Source organism: Ambystoma mexicanum, chromosome 11 (genome assembly GCF_040938575.1).
Source record: "Ambystoma mexicanum isolate Mex_15411 chromosome 11, UKY_AmexF1_1, whole genome shotgun sequence".
In the NCBI taxonomy this organism is placed as follows: Eukaryota; Metazoa; Chordata; class Amphibia; order Caudata; family Ambystomatidae; genus Ambystoma; species Ambystoma mexicanum.
This window is the reverse complement of record NC_090934.1, coordinates 759,562,041-759,584,383: the sequence shown is the minus strand read 5'-3', so window position 1 is coordinate 759,584,383 and position 22,343 is coordinate 759,562,041. Positions and strand designations below refer to the sequence as shown.

At 47.1% G+C, this 22,343-nt stretch overlaps 1 protein-coding gene across 4 annotated transcripts in view; it reads right to left on the bottom strand.

The window, feature by feature from the left end:
* SBF2 (SET binding factor 2) overlaps positions 1–22,343 on the bottom strand; it is a 2,983,421-nt gene that overhangs the window by 1,710,912 nt on the left and 1,250,166 nt on the right. For all 4 annotated transcript variants that reach the window (XM_069623660.1, XM_069623661.1, XM_069623662.1 and 1 more), the window contains exon 7: positions 18,625–18,757. In XM_069623660.1, the coding sequence (XP_069479761.1) occupies positions 18,625–18,757 (133 nt within the window). The remainder of the gene's footprint in view (positions 1–18,624; positions 18,758–22,343) is intronic.

Sequence of the window (22,343 nt, the reverse complement as noted above, 5' to 3'; positions counted from 1 at the left end):
TGCCCCTCGTCTCAGTATTGGTTGGAAATGGGGAGGGGGTGATGGAAGGGAGGATAGATCTATTTCCCGATCTTCAATCAGGAAATCGACAATGGACATAGGGATGGCTGCACCCTTCGATATTCCTGATGGTTAATTATATAAAAATGAGTTTTGATGGTATTCCCTGTGATTTCAATTGGTAGAGGGTGAATGGATATTAACATCAGACGCCTGGCTTTTTTGGTTTTTCTTCCTTCCCCACCTTGGGCAAATTACTCTTTCCTTCCTCCCCCTTGGTCATTGATGACGGGATTGGAATTAGGGAAAATGAAACCTGGATTAGGGTGATGGGAATTGGCTTATCCCGTGAAAGTTTCTGGGACTTCCTCCTCCTCTTTTGTCGCCCCATTAGAATACTGTATTTCACCTGGGGTATTCCCACAAAGGCAACCCCAGATTCCCCTATCCAGGAGATCCTCCATCGCTCGTCCACCCCCATGGTTGAGATCCACGAGCGATGGCCCTCCCATGGCCACCTAAACAGAGGGCTCTCTGGGTCTTAATGGAAATACCCCTAGGTTTCTCACAGGTGCCAGTTCTGATGCTCCGATGAAGGAGCATGGAGATGGAAGTAGAATGGTCATAGAAGCCGTTGTTCAGACTGCCAATTCTTGTGAATATTCCAGGGTAGAAAGAGGGTGGTGTGCCTTCACCAATCAGAGGATGTTTGGTTGACACATCCCAGCTCACATCCTTCCCCTTCATGGCACCGCGCACCTCATTTCCCCACCCCCTTTTCCCAAAAATGCACTTACCTCTCGCTGGCCAGTGGCCACAAACAGCCTTTCTTCAATTTCCATTGACAAGGTCGTCCATGAAAACAGAGAAAGGACTCTGATGGTGTCACATTGGGACCTCATTACAAGCCCTGGTTGTGCATGAGGGGTATGGCTATATTCCCAGACCATTGTCCCCCGGGAACCACCCCAAATCACTACTGTACTTTAAGCAGTACTGTGCCAAAGTCATGTGAAAGGGAAGGGGGCTTGAAAGGGTTCCAGCCTGGGAATTATATGATATGTCGTTTTTAACGCACCCATACACAAGTGTTAGTGTCTTGGCGACAATGGCCTTCGGTTTCACTGATCATTCTGTTCCTCTTGTTATACCTGATCAGATTCCCCTGTGACTGCCATTTCAGTATTTCCCCAAAATCCTCAGACGTCTCCTTCGCGATAACCAGTCCCGTCCTCAGCCTTGGATGGCCTCTGTAATTCCAACCCTCAAAACAAACGTGCGCCATGACCTATGATGCTGGTGCAAATTATGGACCCCTATTACCTTACTACAGCAACCTTTGTGAAATCATCCTACTTCACAAACCTAATCTCTTTCCTTCGCAATCACTCTCAAAAACTTTAATCTACCCTTCAATCTTTGCTCACAACTCCCAAGCTAAGATCCATCACCTCCTCCGTATCTGCCAAGGACTGCGCTAACTACTTTTTCTCTACAATGTATAACAAATGGTGACTCTCACACCCCTTTTCCCTCTCCAGCAGTCCACCACCCCTCCCCCTACCTCTTGTACTTTTAACTACTTCTCCCTTACTTCTCCTAATGAATTAGACTCATCCTCGGCAGCGTAAACAAATCTTGCACTCTTATCAACCCTTTTACTCCTCAAATCGTCAAATACTGTCTCAATCACTTGCAATTATTTCTGAGCTCTTGAACCTCTCTCCCTGCTGGACTCTTGTCTGCCTTCTTCAAATCTGCATCTGTCTTACCCCTTACTGAAGAAACTATCTGCAGATCCAAACGTCAAAGCAAATTAGGACACAGTTTCTCTCCTTCCATATTATTCAAAAGTCCTTCAGCGGGTGGTATTCCCTTGGAGAAGCACATCAATCAGGCTTCCGCAGTAAACACTCCACAAGACTGGTATGTATCCAACTTTCTCACAGCTCCAAACCCTTCTATACTCCTACTTTAGGACCTTTGTGCCACTTTCAGCACTGTTGGCCACTCCTCTCTCCTCGCTATCCACGACCTTGGGTTTTGCAAATCTGTTCTTGCCTAGATCACATCCTCCCTGGAAGGTCAATCCTTTAAAATGTCTTGGAACGCGCAAACCTCTGACCTCATCCCTCGCCCCAGCATCCTCAAGAAGGAACAGTCCTTGGACATTTGCTCTTCACCCTCTATACCTCTGCCCTAGGAAGACTCATTTCATACTTTGGCTTACACAAACACCTTTTTGCTGAGGACACTCAAATATTTTTCTCATTTCCCTCCTTCCCCCAGTCATATTGAAACGGATTACACTGTCTCACTGCAATTCGTCACTGGATGGCTCTCCACTGCCTCATGCTTAACTCTTCAAAAACAGACGTCCTCTTTATCCCGATTTCCAATGTCATCCCTAAACTCCCCTCTCCTTCCCAGCTGACCTTCTTGCTCCCTAACTCAAGCCTCACAATCTTAAGGTATTTCGATAGAGACCTACGACTGCCACAATTCATCACTACCACTGTTTCTGCTGCTCGTATCAACCTCATCAACCCTTTGGGAAATTCTTCCTTTTATTGCTTACCACTCAGCAAAAACTATCTCTGCTCTCATGCTCAGCAAACTTGACTACTGCTCAAGCCTACTCCTTGGCCCGTCCTATATACTCTACTATAAGTTTATTCTGTTCAAAATTGACATCTCTGTTCTTCAATTGAATACAAATACAAATTTGGCATGTTAGGGTGTGCTTTTGTCTCCTGCCTGGCTAGCATCCCCACCATCACCTCTTAACTGGTGATTCCCTGATGGCCGACATGCAATGCTTTTGAGGGTTCTGTCTAAGGTTAAGGGTGAAAGATCTGCCCTCTCCTTGGTATGTCCAGCAGCACCAGGGGTACCTGGGCACACCAGGCCCTGCGGATGAATCAAACACTGTACTGTTCTGTTGGACTACTTGTACAGACACTAGACATTCTTGCTTCTCATTGCCTTTTTATTATTTAAATCTCAGCTCTGGTTACCTGACACCTTCTTTTTTATTCTCATCATTGCATTTGGTTGTAATTACTCCACAGAGCCAAGAAACCAATAGGTAAAGTCGAGTGTGTTGACTAGTGATACATGATATCAAATGTGGCGACCAGTGGAACCTGAGCAAAGGCACATTAAGTACATAGTAGAGGATGCCGATGTTCATAATGAGTGGACAATAGGAATGGGAAGGAAGCTGTGACAGTGGGTGCAAAACGTAAGAGCAATGGCGACAAGGATAACAGATAACTACAAAGGGATACTCAGTTAAACACCAACACATGTAAACGAATACCAATGCCGTGCTGAAATGCATTTTCTATCCACCCCTCAATATCAAGATACTGCCTTGAGTAATTACCATAAATCAGCCACAAATGTGCACTCCTGCAGGACAGAAATCACTGCCTAATCCCCCCACAAAGCCTGGCAAAATACCAACCTTTACTTAACATAGCCTATCAATAACTTCTAAACTAATCGTTCTATGTGAAAAGGTCCCAAGGGAACTGCAGTCCTGGGAAAAAGTCATAAAAAAAACGTGGGTGACCGACATGAGGAGGAAATAAAGCCTGATCAGTTTCGTTTCTCAGATAGGAAGAGATGAAAAAGTAAGGTTGTGCTAAAGCCAGGCGGACAACAAATCTTGCATGCAATCTTTGTTTTTCACATACATTCAAGTACCATTTGTACATTAATTTGGAACAAACTCTTGCAGTTCCTTGGCATCTCCTACTTTTCCTCGTTCAACATTTCTGCTCCTGGTATCGACTGTGGCCCTGCACCTTGTGGATTCTTCTGTGTTTTTCCTCTTCTGCTCAACATATTTACTTTGTACTGCTTACCTGGTACTGGACCATGGTTTGCTTTTGAACTAACCCCGGATGGGCTTCTTCCTTTGCATGCCTCAAACTTCCTTCCCTGTTCTGGTTAAACGCCTCAGCCTGTCCTGGGTAGTCACTCCTTCCTGCAGATGGTCCCCTCACCCCTTCCGTTTCCTGTCATCGCAGCCTCAGGCAAGAACCTTTCGATTTAACAGTTTCATGGTATCCATACTGGGACCAGTGCCTAATCCATTGTATTTTTTCCCCTAATGCTTGCATCCAGTTTCCTGCCAGATACTTTGCTCAATCCTGTGTTTCTCCAGTTCCTTTACTTGGGTGAACTACAGTATTGGGAGGAAGACCATACTCTCCTGTTTAGCCGAGAACTGTGGGCCCCTGCTTGAACCTCACAGTGCCAATATTAGCACTTGCAGTTAGCCATTGGTGAGTGATAATAGACTCTTGGCAGCTAAGAAATAGTGTACCTTATGCATGTAGATAATTGGGAGGGAAAGTGACTTTTTTATGTCTGGCAAGTAGCTTGCAAATTAAATTTGTAGCCCAGTATGCATGTATATTACAATAATATGCACCAAATATACATGTTAACGTGCATAGTACTAAAACACTACAGTACACATCTTCAATCAAAATCAAATGGTCCCATAAATGTGCATAATAGCACCAACCATTTGAACTGTCATTAAAGTGCATAATACTGCTGTGCATAGCTAAAAAAAGTACTTGCATTAAAGTGCACTCAGAGTTATAGAAAGTGCATAATACAAATAATTGTCATGCTGAGGCCTTGGAAGCGGTGGCACCGGTGGAGAAGTCAGAACAGAGCAATACTGACTCTTCCACAAGCTGAAGCACTGGTCCAGTCCTCAGCCAAGATGGCCACCGCGGGTATATTAACCTACTGCCCCGTAGGAATGGTGGTTGTATCCGTCATCTTTCTGCTTACTCCATCGCTCTTCTATACTTACCGGTTCCGGGCTCCGGCTCCTACCGGAAACATTTGCCTCTGTGTAGAGGTATTCAGCACTGTGGTTCATTCCGCCACTGCGGTTTGCATCGAAAGCACTATGTGAGAATTCCTCAGAGGTGGAATTGCCTTTCCGACTCATCTGTGCCCACAGACATACAACAGAGATTGTGGACAGTTACCTTCCACCAAGATCACTGAAGATTGTATCTACCGTAACATAACTTTATCCTGAACCTTACTACACCAGTCCTTGGGAAGTAACTTTGTACTCCACAGACCAGGATTTTTTGGTGCTTCAAGCTTTTTCCCTGGCTTGGGGGCTGGCTTCCCGGGGTTCCGGTTGGCTTCGGCTTCCATCCCAGTCAAGGTGGCATCCAGGGGAGCCAGACCTTATTTGCACAACAAAAAAGATAAGAAAATCAAGGAAAAGAATACCATGGAAGGCAAGAAGTCACATAGAAAGGAACTATCTCAGACCAGAGAGAGCTCATCTGAAGAAAGAGGTGAGGAGGAAGCTCGGGAGGGTACCCCAGAGTACGATAGTCACAACAGTATACAATGCCAAACAGTACCAATGGCTTCCTTGGAACAATATCATGAGCTGGTGGCTGCCATACAAGGGCTAACTGCAGAAGTTCAATCCCTCCGCGCAGAGAATGCTACGCCAACAAGTGATGACCAGTACGACAGTAATCCAAAGTCGCTGAAGGAGTTCTAAGACACCTGTTTGGTCTATTTCACTTTTAGGCCATGTGCCTACGAGACAGAAAGGGCCCGTGTTGGGTTTGTGATATCTATTCTAGTAGGGAATGCATTGGCATGGGCCACTCCACTGGTCACTAACAATGACTCAGCCTTGGGTGACTTCTCACAATTCACCCACTCATTCAAGACGAGGTTTGATAGACCAGAAGTGTTATGCTCGTCTTATGAAGCCATGCTAGACCTACGTCAAGGAACTACGGCCGTCCAGTCTTATGTGTCTCGATTTCAAAAACTGGATGTTGATGTGGGGTGGCCTGACTCAGCCCAGCAGACCTTATTCAGGCGAGGTCTTCAGGAGTACCTGAAGGATGAGTTGTCAAGGTTTGCACATCCAGCTACCTTCCCAGAATTGGTGACTCTCACTCTACAAATAGAATACCGCATGACAGAACGTCATCAGGAGAGAAGACGACACCGTACCTACTCTCCCATGAGCGACCTCCCACCGATGCCAAAGGAAAACATTGCGCCTGAGGAACCTTTGCAAATTGGAGGAGCCAGGGGACCCTTAACTTAAGAAGAACGCCAGAAACACCGCGAGTTGGGTCTCTGTATGTAGTGTGGCTCTTCCAAACATATACTACGGAACTGTCCAGAGGTGCCCCCTAGGCGTAAGGGAAACGCTTCCCCCCCGATCACTTGCAGGGGTGATTCCGGGGAAGTAGATGCAATCCATGCAACCACACTCAAGCATTAGACATAGAAGACTATGCCCGACTCATGGTATTCCAGGTAAGTCTACAGATTACCCCTGAAAGATCTATTGTTCTGTATATGTTGGTTTGTTCAAATTGAATGCATCTGCACATTGATTTTGTTTGTTTCAGACAATATATATATATATATATATATATATATATACTTTGATACTTTTGGTTCATTGGTGTTTTTTCTTACAAAATGTTCAAATAATTTTTGTAACGCCCTTGGCATAGTGAAGGGCTGGTCTAAAGAGTGTGTAAATGAGTTAACCCAGCTGTACCAACCCTATGTGCAACAGTACCTTCCTTTCTGATATAGATTGTGGTGCTTCCGCCAATTTTGTCGATGTTACCTAGGCCAAGGACCAAGGATTACCAGTACAAGTCAAGCCCATTCCAGTGGAAGGCGTTAAACAAGCCCCTTTCCTTCGGACCCATTGCCATGGAAACTGCGGCCCTACACGTGCGGTTAGGAGGCCATGAAGAATACCTGGTGTTTGACATCATCAGGGCCCCACACTTCCCCGTAATACTGGAGATTCCGTGGCTCTGGAGGCACAATCCCAAGATTGATTGGGCACTTAACACATTAAGTTTCGACTCGTCTTTTTGTCAGTAAAACGGTCTACAACTGTCCAAAGGTGAGGCACAGAAGAGCAAAACCGTATCTCTTACCAACCTCATATCTCTAAAGTTCCGCTCCATTATCAGCGGTACTCTGAAGTCTTCGAAGATATGGTACCCAGGCTTCTACCTCCCCATAGGGCAGAAGACTGCTCTGGATTTTCAGCCCAACACAGTGGTGCCTTACGGACCTTTGTATCCTTTGTCACTGCCGGAGCAACAAGCCCTCAAGGAATATTTGGAGGCCAACACTAACAATGGTCGGATTCAGGAATCAAGATCACCAGGGGGGGGGGCATCACTTTTCTTTATATCTAAGAAGGGGACCACAGAGTTACGACCCTGTATAGATTACTGCGGTCTTAACCAGATTACAGTAAGAGACTGCTATCCCATGCCCTAGATAAGAGACATTTTGGAGGCCATCAAGGGTTCAACGGTATTCACAAAGCTTGACCTCAGGGGGGCATACCACCTCCTGAGAATTAAAGAGGGCGATGAGTGGAAGACAGCGTTTCGAACACCTCTGGGATTGCATGAATACAGAATGATGCCATTCGGCTTGGTGAACGCCCCGGTGGTGTTTTAAAGGTTTATTGAGAAGACATTTTCTGACCTTCTTTACATCTCTGTAGTAGTGTACGTGGATGACATTTTAGTGTTCTGTACCACATTTTCCGAACATCATTGACATGTCAAGCAGGTACTACATCTCCAGATCAACAATCTATATGCCAAACCTGAGAAATGCCAGTTTGATGCTTCCCCGGTCTCATATTTGGGATTCATATTATCCAAAGAAGGCGTCCAAATGGACCCAGGAAAGGTTGAAGGAATCTTGAAATGGCCAGAACCACAGAATGTGAAGGAGATCCGGAGGTTCCTGGGACTGGCAAACTTTTATAGATGCCTCATACCATGTTTTTCTGACATCGTGCTACCCCTCATGGCACTGCTAAAGAAGGGAGTGAAGTTCAACATGGATAGGAAGGTTCAGCAAGCCTTCAACCAACTGAAGACTCTTTTTACGACTGCACCAATTCTCATCCAACCAGATCAGACCCGTCGGTTTATTCGAGACCGATGCTTCAGATGGAGCCATAGGAGCGGGGTTCTCCAGAAGGCTACAGACGACCAGGAACACCCTGTCGCCTATTATTCTAAGACTCTCACCACCATTGAGCGTAATTACTCAGTTCTAGAGAAGGAACTACTTGCAATCAAACAAGCTTACGAGGAATGGAGGCATCTATTGCAGGAAGCGGCTCACCCCTTCTTAGTCCGCACAGAACATCGGAATCTCAACGTCCTCCAGCAAATGGAGTCTACTAATGCATGTCATGCCCGCTGGAAGTATTACTTCTCACAGAAGGACTTTCAAATCACTTATATCCCTGGATCGGAAAACACACTGGCAGACCCCTTATCCAGAATTCAAGGACAAGAACCTGAAAGATTGCAGGGAGGTGAACTACTGTTGCCCGAGAAGAAATGGATTGCCCTTCTTACCACTTTTTCCGAAGAACTCCAAGAAGGCATTTGAACCACTAAGGTACCCAAGCTTCCACTCAACCAAAAGAACGGTCTGTTGTACTACGATTCAGCCTTATTCATCCCTAAAAGCTCCTTACAGACGAAAGCCATGAGATGGTGCCATGATCTCCCTTTGCCAGGAAACAAGGGAAAGAAGGGAACTCAAGATCTGGTTAAGAGACACTTCTGGTGACCTACCATAGGAAAAGATGTCCAGAGTTATGTTTCTTCCTGTTCAGTGTGAGCTGCAAACAAGACAGAAGTTGGTCGACCTATAAGCCTGCTTCAACAAGAAGCGTTGCCATCCAGGCCTTGGGAACATGTTTCCGCAGATTTTATAGTGGATCTCCCGTTGTCAGAAGGAAACAAGGCCATTATGGTAACAGTAGAAACTTTCAGTAAGATGGCTCATTTCTGAGCACTCACAGGTTTACCATCCGCTCCCGAGACATCTTTGGTGTTCCTTAGGGATATTGTTCGACTTCATGGAACCCCAAAAAACCTTGGTAACCGACAGGGGTACCCAGTTTACCTCAACGTTTTGGACTTCTCTCTGTTCGCAACTGGCTATTCAAAGAGCTCTCTCCTTGGGGTACCACAAGCAGAGCAACGGACAAACAGATTGCCTCACTTCTAATTTAGAGCAATATCTGAGGTGCTTCTGTAATAGAGAACAAGATAATTGAACTGCACTGCTTCCTTTGGCCGAATTCTCTTACAATACCACAATACACTCTGCAACTCACATGAGCCCTTTTTTTATGCATACGGATATCACCCTCATCTTCTTTAGACCGTATTTACATCCACAAATTGCCCTTCTGTAGACAGTCTCCTCAGTGATCTTAAGGTAGCACATAAGGAAGCAATCCAATCTCTAGGACAGTCGCCAAGGATATAAGAGACGGGCAGACCTTAAGCAGGCCTAATCCAGACTGGACCCCTGGTACCCTAGTGTGGTGGTCTATGAGGTACCTACCCAGGTGGGTTCATGCTGGTAAATTCGCCCCCAAATACATTGGGCCCTTCTCCATATCTGCAAAGATAAACCCGGTGGCTTTCAAGTTATGACTACCAAGCATCTACAGAGGGTTCATTCGGTTTTTCACTCGTGTCTCCTAAAACCGTATAGTGACGATCCCTTCCTGAGAATGAGGCGTTCTTACCACGTGTCCTCCGCATAAGATCCAGAAGAATACGAGTTGTCACATTTGGTGGACTCCAGATAGAGACGAGGCACGCTCCAATATCTAGTCCACTGGAATGGATATTCAGAGTCCGAACGGACTTGGGAACCACGTAGCCACATTCATGCTCCCAGACTCCTGCAACGCTTCCATAAACTGCACCTGGGTAAGACAGGGGGGGGTACCAATGGGAAGGGGGCATGCTGTCATGCTGAGGCCTTGGAAGCTGTGGCACCGGTGGAGAAGTCAGAACAGAGCAATACTGACTCTTCCACAAACTGAAACACCGGTCCAGTCCTCACCCAAGATGGCCACTGCGTGTATATCAATGTACTGCCCCACAGGAACGGTGCGTTGTATCCGTCACCTTTGGAACTCACTGCCTTGTTCTACAGTACCTAGCTATCTGCCTTGTTAGATTTCCTTTTGCCGGTTCTCTGACGGTCCTTCCTTTATCTGTCGTCCTTGTTTCTATCTGTGTACTTTGATACCTCGTGTCCGTCCTACGGAACTCATATTAGTGCTTTGTTGCCGGTCTTTCGCACCACGCTCTCTCTCGCGTTCGTGCAAGCTTTCTTACTCCCCTGCCTTTCGGGCTACTTTAGTTCCAACTCAGCTCTTTGTTTTTAGGGCGGTCGGCTTTTGATCATCTTTCTGTCTTTTCGTTTCTGTCCGCGCCTGTGTGGGTGTTTGTCGCTCTGACTTTCACTCAGTTTTAACTGCTCTTTACTTCTAGATTCTGTGTACGCTTTATATCCTTTTATTTCTTACCTGGTCTGGAGCTCTTCCTGCGGCAGGCATTCATTTCTGCTTACTCCGTCGCTCTTCTATACTTACCGGTTCCAGGCTACCATCCATCAAGGTGGCCTCCGGGGGTGCCAGACCTTATTTGCACAACAAAAAAGATAAGAAAATCAAGGAAAAGAAGAACAAGGCAGACAAGAAGTCACTGAGAAATGAACTAGCCGAGACCCAAGACAGCTCTTCTGAAGAAAGGTGAGGAGGAAGCTCGGGAGGGTACCCCAGAGTACGATAGTCACAACAATAATACTTAACTGTGGCTTGCAGGAACTATTTTCACAATAAAAGATGCATATAACTTTAGTAATGCAATGTATAAATCCTGCAATCACAACATATATAGAACGGTACAGTATTGAAATAAAGAGTTCCTACGTAAAATATCCCAAAAACCAAATAACACTTTCAATACAGAAAAAAAAACATAACTTCACATTACGTGAAAATATTCCATACAGTGCAGATTTTTTAATTTTACAAATCCACCGATTGCTGCGGGCCGTCCTTGGAGGGTTCCACCCTGTCCCTTCTGTGGCCTCTTCCAACTTGTGGCCATCCCCCCGCAGCAGCCGGCATGGCCTCTGACCACGGTGCCCACCCACTCTTCGCTACAGGCCATCCACTGGAGGATCCACCCTGTCTCAGCTGCGGCCTCCTCCCGCTTGATGTCCATCCCTCGCTGTGACCAACACTGCCTCCAGGATTGCAGTGCCCTCCCGCACTCAACACCACCATCTGCGGCGGTCACTGCTGACATTGGACTGCATATGTTCCGCAGCATTCCCATCTATTGCTGTGAACCACTGGCTGGCGGACTGCATCTGCACCAGTGGGCACCTCCTACTGGCAGCTCCAGCTCTTCCCCCTGCCGTTGCCTCCTACCCTGCGACCCGGCACTCTACTTCCTGGTATTTCCATACTCGTGTGGGCCACTGGCCGGCAGACAGTGCCCACTCCGCAGCGCACCTCATCCCGGCTACTCCAGCTCTACCCCGCAGTGGCCTCATCTGTTTCCGGCCTGCATTGCCTTCGGGATCGCCGAGTCTGGCGGCCTACACCTGCACCACTGTGCAGCCTGACACCATCTCCTGCAGCAGTCCACTAACCACCACTGACCAACAGTTACTTCACTACTGTGCAGCCTGATACCTTACAGTCGGCATCTGCACCACTGCGCAGCCTGGTTCCATCTCCTGCAGTAGTCCACCGACCACCACTGATTAACAGTGTACCTCACGGCTGTGCAGCCCGTCTCCTCCATCTGCTGCATCGGGCCACTGCCCACGAACTGCATCTGCTCCACTGCACAGTCTGGCCAGCACTTCCATCTACTGCAGAGGGCTCCTGGTCAACGGATCGCTTCCGCACGGCTGTGCAAACTGACACTACCACCTACTCCCGTGGCCCACTACTCTACGGTTCCATTCTCATCGCTACGTACCCCCCTACCAGCAGCTCCAACTCTACTCCCACCGCGGGGTAGCTTCACTACCCTCCACACAGTCTATACTACCTAAACCTTGACCGCTGTGGGTCCAACTTGCACTCACCAAGTACCCCAGCACCCACCCTTCCCTCTTCTTGCCTGACGCACGCCTTTCACTCCCCACACCTGTACCTCCTCCCCCTTCCTTTTCAGCCCAGACCCAACCAATACCTCTCACTCCTTGCCTTCTATCTACCACACTTTCCTGCAGTCTGACCTTCCTCCCTCCTTCCTAACTCAGACCAAACCACTCATTACCTGCTCCAACCCACCCCGACTCTCAGCCAACTTCCTTACAATCTCCACACACAACTGTGCCTCTTCCAACCTCCCCCCAACTCGGTCACCATCTTTTGACCACTTGGCCCAACCACCCCTCATTACCTGCTCCTGTTCCAATTCCCCTGACTCTCTGCCACCTCCATAGCCTATACAGCTAAGCCTCCTCCAACTTCCTCCCAACTTGGTCCCTATTACTTCTCGCTGCCTGCCCCTGATCTTGTATGTCCTGACTTTCTTCTTTCCACCCTCCAAACCGAGCAGCATCCTGTGTAGCAGCAGGCACTGTAATCGGTGCCTTCTCGTCTTCTAAGCCAGCGCGGACTCAACTACATCTGCTACATTGATCCCTGTCTAACCATTATAAGACTTTTCAGCAAAGGATCACCATAGCCCTCGTCTCACTTGCTCCCTCTGTTATGTGTTCTGCCAAATCTCTTCTTCTCCATCCTCTATTTCCTCCCCTCCATTTTCTCTCACCCCTCTTCTCCCTTTCCCTCCTACTTTCCTGTTCCCTTTTCCTCATGCCCGGTCCCTCCTCCAATCCCCTCCCCCACTCTTTCTATCCTACACCTACCCTCTCTTCCCACCCTAATCTTCTCTACCCGCCTACTGCTCATCACTCCAGCCTCATGAACATTGCTCTCTGGAATGCCAGATCTATCTGCAACAAGACCGCAGCTGTCCTAGACATGTTCTTCCGTCTCAACCTTAATTTCCTTTGTCTAACTGAAACCTGGATCCCCCCCCTGACAACACCTCTGAACCCGCTTCTCTAACCACCTCCTCATCTTCATTCGCTCACATCCCTCGTGCTACTGGCCGTGGTGGAGGTATCAGCCTCCTCTACCACCCTAAATAACTTTCCTCCTCCTCTTCACCATCTCTTCCTTCGAATTTCTCTACAACTCTTTCTCATCTCCTCACCCCATTCCCTTTCTAATCATCTATCGACCTCCTGGTCCTCTTTCTTCCTTCTATGAAGACCTTGACCACCTCCTTTCGCTCATCTCTCCCTGCCCCTCTCTTCTAACTGTACTCGGTGACTTCAACCTCCACTTATCTTCTTCCCCTCATTCCTCATCCCTCTTCTCAATCCTCGACTCTTACCTCCTTTCCCCTCTTCCTTCTTCTCCTACTCACTCCTCTGGCTCCACTCTTGACCTCATTTTCAATTCTTCCTACCCTTCTTCTCCTGTCTCTACTCTTCCCATCTACCTCTCCGATCATACCTTACTCTACTTTCTTACTCCCCTTCCACACCCACCTGACACTAGGCCCTCTCCCCCCCATCTTCTCACAACGGGAACTTCGCAACTTTGATCCCTCCCTCTTTATTGACACCTGCTCTTCTTCTCTTCCCTCTCGCCACAATTTCTCTTTACTATCTGCCAATGATGCTCTAGCCTCTCTCTGCTTCTCCATTTCCTCTTCCCTTGATGAACTCTACCCCCTTTCTTTCTTCCGTCCAACCCGGAAACCCTCTTAACCATGGCTCACCCCTCAACTTCACTCTATGCGACGTCTCCTCAGACGTCTTGAGAGACTCTGGCTCAAATCTCCTTCACTTTCCAACAAAAACTCTTATTTTAAACGATTCTACTACTCTAGCCTTTCACCCTCGCCGCATCTTTCAAACTCTCTCACGACTTCTCTCCACTCCTACCCCTGATCTCTCATCCTCCTCTACCCTTTCTAATTCTGACTTTGCTAACTTCTTCTCCTCCAAGATTCTTGCCCTTCGGCAAAAAATCAGCTGTTCCTCTTTTCCCCCCTCCTCTCCTCTGCCTCTCCCATCGGTTATAGGTCAAAGGATCGAATCAAAAGGATCTAAATACAATAGGGTCGAATCAAAAGGACCGAAAACAAAAGGGTCGACATTTTTTTTCTTCTTTTGGGGGGAAGAGGAGGGGAGGGTTCCCCCTGGTTCCCCCCCAAACCCCTGTTTTGGTGTAAAAATTACCTTTTTTCCCTATACGGAAACCCCAAAAAAATATATACATTTAAAAAAAATGTTAAAAAAAAATAAATAAAAAAAATTGACCCTTTTGTTTTAGGTCCTATTGACTCGACCCTATTGCATTCGATCCTTTGAACGGACACCTCTCCCATCCACCTTCATGTCCGTCTTCTCACCTGTTTCCTGGTTCCCCTCTGAAGTCTCCACCCTCCTCTCCAAAGCCCACCCTACATCCGCCCCTACTGACCCTCTTCCATCCCTCCTTATCCCCAAGATCTACCCTTCTACCCTCTTCTCATCCCCTACCTTACTTCCTTCTTCAACACCTGCCTTTCATCGGCCACCTTCCCCTCTGCTTTCAAACATGCCACTATCATCCCTATTTTGAAGAAACCTTCGGCTGATCCCCTTCTTACCTCTAACCTCCGTCCTATTTTTCTTCTTCCATTCCCCTCTAAGCTGTTCGAGAGCATTGCCTACTCCCAGCTGTCAACCTTTGTCACCAATCTCTCCCTCCTACTCCCCTCCCAATCTGGCTTCCGTCCTAAACACTCTCCTGAAACTGCTCTTACCTATATCCTTAACTCCCTTCTCTCTGCTCGACACTCTAAGCAATCCTCAGTCCTCATTCTTCTTGACCTCTCTGCTGCGTTTGACACTGTCGATCACCCCCTCCTTTCTAACACTCTCTCCTCCTTTGGATTCACAGGCTCTGTCCTTAACTGGCTATCCTCGTACCTCTCCTCCCGCTCTTTCACTGTTTCCTGGGGTGGCCGGTCCTCTCCATCCCAACCTCTTGAGTACGGCGTACCTCAGGGCTCAGTGCTTGGTCCTTTCCTCACTCTATACCTCCCTCCTTGCCCTGTTATCTCCTTGTTTGGCATTTCCCACCATTTCTATGCCGACGACACTCAACTCTTCCTTTCTTTCTCTTCCTTCTCACCCGACCTCCACCTGAAACTCTCTTCCTGCCTTACTGCCATAAAAAACTGGATGTCTTCCGGCTTCCTCTCCCTCAACACTGACAAGACTGAAGTCGTTTTTTCCCCTCCAACTCTCTTCCTCCTCCCTCTCCTCCCCCTTTCATTCATTTCCCTCCCACTAATCTCCCTATCTCTCTCCACGCCCGTAACTTAGGCGTCCACTTTGACTCTTCTCTCTCTTTCTCCCACCATATCTCTCTCACTTCTCGTGCCTGTCGCTATCACCTCTTCAATATTCACAAAATCCGCCCTTCTCTCACCTTTCATGCTACTAAACTTCTAATCTCCTCTCTTATCTGCTCTTGCCTCTTCTACTGCTCCTCCTTACTCTTTGGCCTACCTACTTCTCACCTTGATCCTCTCAAGTCTACCTACCACTCTGCTGTCCGTACCCTCTGTCTCCTTACCTCCCGTGACTCTATCTCAGCTTCCCTCTCCTCCCTTGGATGGCTTCCAATTCACTCTCAACTTAAATTTCACTTCCTCTGCCTTGTCTTCAAATCTCTTCATGGACTCACTCGCCCTACCTCTCCTCCCTCCTCTCTTTCTACACTCCCTCCCGCTCCCTTCGTTCAGCTGATCAGTTCCTTCTGACTGTCCCTCCGTCCCCATGTGCCCCCTCCCGTTTCTGCTCCTTCCAGCTCCTAGCTCCCTACCTCTCTCAATTCGTTCTATTGCTACTTTCTCCTCATTTCGCACCTCCCTTAAATCTCTCCTCCACCCCCTGCCTTGAAACTCCCTCCCCTTCCTGCTCCCCCTCCTTTCTTTCTCCTTTCCCTCGATTCCCTCCCTCCACTCCCTACCACCCCTCTCTTACCCTCCTCCTCTCTTCCTTCTCCTCCCCTCCTCTCCTCTCCCAGACATTCCCACTGCTTCTCTCCCTATTCCCTCCAGTCGTATTGCTCTTCTTAATGGTTTGTTAATTGATTCATTCTGTAATTTGCTTCTACCGTTATGTTATGTTCTTTGTATCAAGTTGTTCAATTGTGCAGCGCTTTGGCGTAAAGCGCTATATAAAATAAATACAAATACAAATCGGAGCACAAAAACAATGTCTTAGTGAAACACGCTACATAAGTCCCTACATCAGGTAGTCAGAAGTCATCATTCAACTTAACCATGCAGGAGACAAAGAAATAAATGATGGCCTTCTGCAACATTATGATCATTCGGGAAGAGGGTATCCAATTTCACTATTACACTTGCTTCTCTTTGATGTAACCAGTGTTCTCTGTTTCGTTCTATTATATTAATATTCGCTTGTTATTTCATGACATTCAAGTGGGCAAGGTCCCCCATCATGAAGCTTAGTAAAACATAAAGCTGTTTAATAATAGCTGTCCAGGTTCCTAATAGAGCTTACAAATTCTTGAATCGCTTATTTTACAGAGCAATAGTGCTGGCTATATATTTGGTATTACATTGAGGAGATAGAACACATATCCAAAATGTACGGTTGCAGTTAAGGAACTGTTGGAGTTTCATCTGGGAATCACATTAACTATTCTAAAATTCTGTACAGTCGTTCTCTTCATATTTGCATGCAGAACATTTCCCAAAATCATAACTCCCTTATTGGTTGTAGCAATTAGTATTGGGGTTGACTGTACCTTCAGGTCGCTCACAAATTTTGGACACTAAGATGTCTTTCAGAAATAAGTTATTTTTGGTCAGCTATCTATGAAGCTCGACATATCTGGATCCAGTGGCAGTACTTTCAAATGTCTTAAACATGATTTTTTTTTATGTCAGCCGGCTGTTTACCATATCTAGAGATATATGTGCAGAAGCTTCCCTCATCGGCTTGGAGAGCTAGGTTCCTGCGGTTCCGTTTAAATCTACTCCCCAACTTCAGAATAATAGGTGCTAGAATGGGGTGGGAGAGGGAGCTGAGTATCTGTAGGCTTTTCAATATTGATGGAGCTATCGAAACCTTGCCTCACTTATTAATGATTTGTCCATGTACCAGGACCATGAGATTCAAAAACATTTTTTCTTTTCTGTGGGAACAAAGGTTAATTGACCCAGATGTTTTCTGGTTGCAGATTTTTTCAGGAAGAAGGATTTCATTGAGTTTAGCAGCTTTACGCTGGATATAAGTCTTAAATGTAGGGGAGTGTAGGATGTAGGTCATTATACAATTTCTATCGCTTTGTGTTTTTTTCTTTGTTTCTGAATCCTTTTAAGGTTATGCTTTGTACTGTTGTAGTTGGGTGTTTTTATTGTATCTATGTATTAATAATAAAAACCACATGCACAACCCCCCCAAAAGAAATACTGAATATTGATGTGCTTGCTCTTATCACATGTTCCTTTATCATCCTTAACTACACTCGTATTCAGATGTTCTACCTATTATTTCTATATTAAAAGCATGGCACTTATACAACAATCATAGATACAAATGGCCATATAATATATGTGCATGTCCTCGCTAAAGGCCCATGTTTGCTCACACTAGCCGACAAATAAGTTGCCATAATATTGAGCAAACAATGAGCCCATTGCCATCCCTTGTATTTACGTACAATGTAGATAATTGTAGATGATAAAATATCTGTATGATTTAACCAAATAATGTGTCATGGAAAAAACGGAAGGGTTGTAAACCCATTTTGATGCATTATAGCTTGATACATTTTATTTATGTATTTGTTGATTTATAACGTGCTGGTACCCGAGGGCATCCGGGCGCACAACATCCTTAACTAAATCATAAAGCTACAACATCATTAATCCCATTCAAACTTGCATTTGTCAGTGTTGTTGCTTTCTACCGATATGTTCACTAGTCATTGTTCTGATTATCAGTAGTTCCAGGTTACATTCTGAAGAACTCAAATGACTGCCCCGTGCTCACAATTTCAAACTAAAAACGAATATATCATTAGTGCCAACTAGGAAAGTCATTATATGCAGTCAGCCCAAGTTATAGGCCCAAGATGTATGTGACACATTAATTTAACTAATTGAGGTCAGATGTGCTAATAAATACACGCAAAGACAAAGGAGTGGTGCATGCCAGCTGGTATAAGCCATCCACCATTCTGTAGGCATCACATGAGCTCCCAAGATGCCAATGTTCTAATGTTGGTTTAAATAAATCACAAAATATTTTGTGTAAAGCTTGTATTTTGAATGTTTTAATGTCAAGTGCAAACATTTGTTTAACTGTCAGAGTAATAGAATGTGGGTGTAATAAGAAATTCGGTGAAGTGGAAATCATGATCCTTGTAAAAGTATTTAGATGTTTCAGATTACAAATGCAAACATGCACTGCAACAGTATAAAATATTAAAATGGTGAAACACTGAATGCACTTGCCCACGGTCTCTGAAAATGCGGTTGGTGGTGCTGGTTTATGGCATTCATTTGAGGAGCTTCAATACAAATCATATCATCACATTCAATAGGGTGCTGAAAGGTTGATGGAAACCCCTCTAAGTACAAGGTAAATCCTGACCTGTATTTGAGCGGGAACATTATTGCCTCCAAAGCTCTGCAAGCATCACTAAGGCGCTGGAAACTTGTCGAATGAAAGACAACTTTGTTTTCTGTCAGAACAGCGCTGAGTAGACTGAGCACATTTTGGATTCCTAGAGATAAAAAAAAGTTTGCAGATTTCAGAAATGTTAAACTGTTTATTGTAGCACAGCAAAGACAGAACAAAACCATATTCCGTAACAGGAACAAACAAAACATTTGTCTGAGACTACTCTGAGTTTTGGTCCCTCAGATTTGCTTGTTCCTAAATCTAAAATGAATGGAACGCATTCTCCATTTGGTTAATCATTGGTCTTATTTATTTACTTTGATACTTCCCTCATAAACAGCAAATTAACAACAACCTATTAAACTTAATGCATTACCTCCACGTCCACTCTTCCTCGTCCCAGTACTTACCTGATGAGGCCCCTGCCTCCAACACAGGACCTTCTTCTATTTTTTTAATTTCCTTTAACTCCTCCCTTTAACCCACATCAGTTTAATTTGTCCTTCCTCCGGCAGGTTGGAATGTTCCTGGTGTGGGGCTATGGGGAGCTACAGTTGCTGGCCCCCCTGATGGGGCTGTATGGCAGGGCCTCTGTTACCTCCAGGTGCGGCATACGCCCGGGGCCCCTGCTGGGCTTGGGTCCCGGTTGAGCAGGAAACCTCTCCCAGTTTTTTGCCTGGCTCGAGGCATCGCCGGCCAGGGTCCTGCAGGGCACGGGGCTACGGTAAGGAGGAGGGAACCATGTATGCCCCGGGGGGGCTGAGTGGGGGTTATTGCATGTCTATTGACATCCTGGTGTTTCCTGCTCTTTGTTCCGTTTTATCATCAGTGCAGCGTACCGGCTGTTTGATGTACCTTCCGGGGGCGGGTTGGCTCTGCCTCCGGAGGGGGCTGGGGGAGTTTCTTCTTCGATGGAATTGTGGGAAACGTTGATTTATACGGCCTGTTCCCAAGGGGATTGTTTGTTCTCCCTCACTGGTGGATTTTTCTCCTAGCCTGCAGTTTAAACATATGCTTAGCAAAGTGGTGTTCCTGTTTTGCTGTTAATGCAGACCATGGGAAAGCGCTCTGCTAAACTCGGACACCTTGCTCTGTCCTCTTCCTCGTCTTTCTCTTCACCTGAACTTTGTAGAAGGAAAATTAAGAAATCAAGGCACTTTTCCTTATCCAGGAAAAACTTAAAGAAGTTTCTACGGCATCATGACCATACACATGGACACAAGCGCTGGCGTTGGTCTTTCTCATCATCCTCTTCTTCTGGCGCAGAGTCCTCCTCTGCCGCTTCCTGTTCATCATTAGCAGATGCAGAAGAGAAATATCTATAGAGGGAAGAGGTGGATGAAGTGCTTGCTCAAGTGGGACTGCATGGGTTTTTCAAAGCCCTTGGTACCAGTGGAGGGTGCTGGCCCCACTATTCGCCAGTATAAGTATACCCAGAGGATGGGGTTGCCTTTGGTTTCCGATATCCGGGCTAAGATCCTTTGTGAATGGTGTGACCCGGAGAAAATTGCCATGCCCCGCTTTATGGCCACAATCTGCCCGTTGAAAGGGAGCGAAACGCTCTCGGATTAAGTTGAGGTTGATGATATCCCTCGCCAGTATGGTGGTTCGCTCCTCTATGTCAGCCGAGGAGGCAGCTAACCAGGACCCGGCAGACTGTAGGGTTAATTCTAGCTTGAACAAGGTTCATGCTGGTGCACATCTGGCCCTCAGGGCAAATATCTACGGCTCCTACACTGCAGAGACTGTGCTGAGTGTTTTCAGGAAGTTAAAGAAGGCCGTGGATGGGGGTTCTGACTGTGCCCCTCTGCAGACGGATATGCAGCGGCAGGTTGAACTTTTGTCTGATCTGGCATTTGATGGAGTGCTTAACTCAGCCATGGCCATGGGTGCTGGTGTGTCGGCCCAGAGGCATGTGCATCTGTGGGATTGGAAAACTGAAGGTTCTCAGAAGGCGGCTGTCCTTAAACTTCTGTTTGATGGTTCCAAACTTTTTGGTGATTTACTTGATAAGGTGTTTCGTGCTGACAAACACGCTAACAAATTACGGCGGAAGTCTACCTCGACGGTCAAGAAATCTTCCTCTGGTGTGGGTGCGTGGACCGGGCGGTCTTTCCTTGGTTCGTCCTCCGACTCTTTTCGGAGAACAGGGGAGGGGGGCATGGTCCTCTGCGCCCTTTGTGTCACGGCCCGATACAGAAGCCCTGCCAGTTTGGACAGGCCGGTGGGCGGATGTCTCTGGCTGTTTTTTCCAGTATGGGACAGGTGGTGTTCGGATTCCTGGGCTCTGAACACCGTTCTGAGGGGTTAATCGAGTGAATTTCCCATCTCCCCCTCTCCAGGATTGCATGGTTCAAACTGTTGTTCCCAGATCACTGACCAAGAGGTTGGCTATGGCAACTACTCTTTCAGAGTTGTTAATGAAGGCGTTGATCATGCCTGTTCCCTTCGCGCTCCGGATTTCTACACAGGTATTTCTGGTCCCCAAACCTTCAGGGAAGTCTCGCCTCATCTTGGACCTCGCGGCCCTATACTGCTTCGTCCGGAAGGAACACTTAAAAATGGAAACTTTGCAGAACATTCTCCCGATGTTGCACAAGGGGGACTGGATGGTGTCTCTGGATCTCCAGGATGCATATTACCACGTGGGTCTCTGCCTCTGCCACATGAAATTCTTCGGTTTTGCAGTAGGATATCGGCATTTTCAGTTCTGAGTGCTCCCGTTCGGGTTGCGCTCGGCCCCCAGGGTATTCACCAAGCTGGTGGCTCCTCTGGTGGCGCATCTGCACCTACGGGGCATTCAGATTTTTCCCTACCTGGATGACTGGTTGGTCAAGGCAGCCCTCCGGTGGACAGTCGTGACTCATCTCCAGCTGGTCTGCCAGGCATTGTGGGACTGGGGGTTTCTGGTGAACTGGCAGAAGTCTCATATGGAGCCCTCTCAGGATCTGGTTTTCATCGGGGCTCAGATTTGTACGAGGATGGGGAGAGTTTTTCTGGCCCCGGAGAGGGTCCGTCACCTGCTGGCTGTTCTGGGCAGTGTTCTCAGGAGGCGGTGTGTCACAGCTCGCCTGTTGCTCATGCTTCAGGGGCACATGGCATCTTGCATTTTTCTGGTTCCTTGGGCTTGTCTTCATCTGGTGTCTTATTTACTCTCCAACTGGCTCCTGGCCTCTCAGGTTCACGAGGCCTTGATCCCAGTGTTTTCGGCTCTGATGGTCTCCTTACTGTGGTGGTTTGCGCGTTCCGAATCTCAGGCTTGGGGTGTCCCTGGTCCGTCCTCCTGTGACTACTTTTACTACAGGCACCAGCGGAAGGGGTTGGGGGGCCACGCTGGGCATCCTCTCTGCCCAGGGGTTGTGAGCTCTGGAGGAGGGCCGTCATTCGTCTAATTGGCGAGAGTTGTGTGCCATTCTACGGACCCTATTGTACTTCAGGGCGTTTCTGGAAGGCCGGGCAGTTTTGGTCCGGACGGACAATACCACAGAATTGGCATATGTCAACCGCGAGGGGGGTCCGGCCGCTCCTTGAATGCTCTGGCCGCTCAGATAGGTTCCTGAGGGAGGGGGGGAGTTGCATCTGTTGTCCCTGGTGGCCTCATGTCAGGGTGGTGGAGAATGTTCGAGGGGATCTACTCAGCTGCCGGTTCCCCTCTGCGGAACTGGCTCTGTCAAAGAGGGTATTTGCAG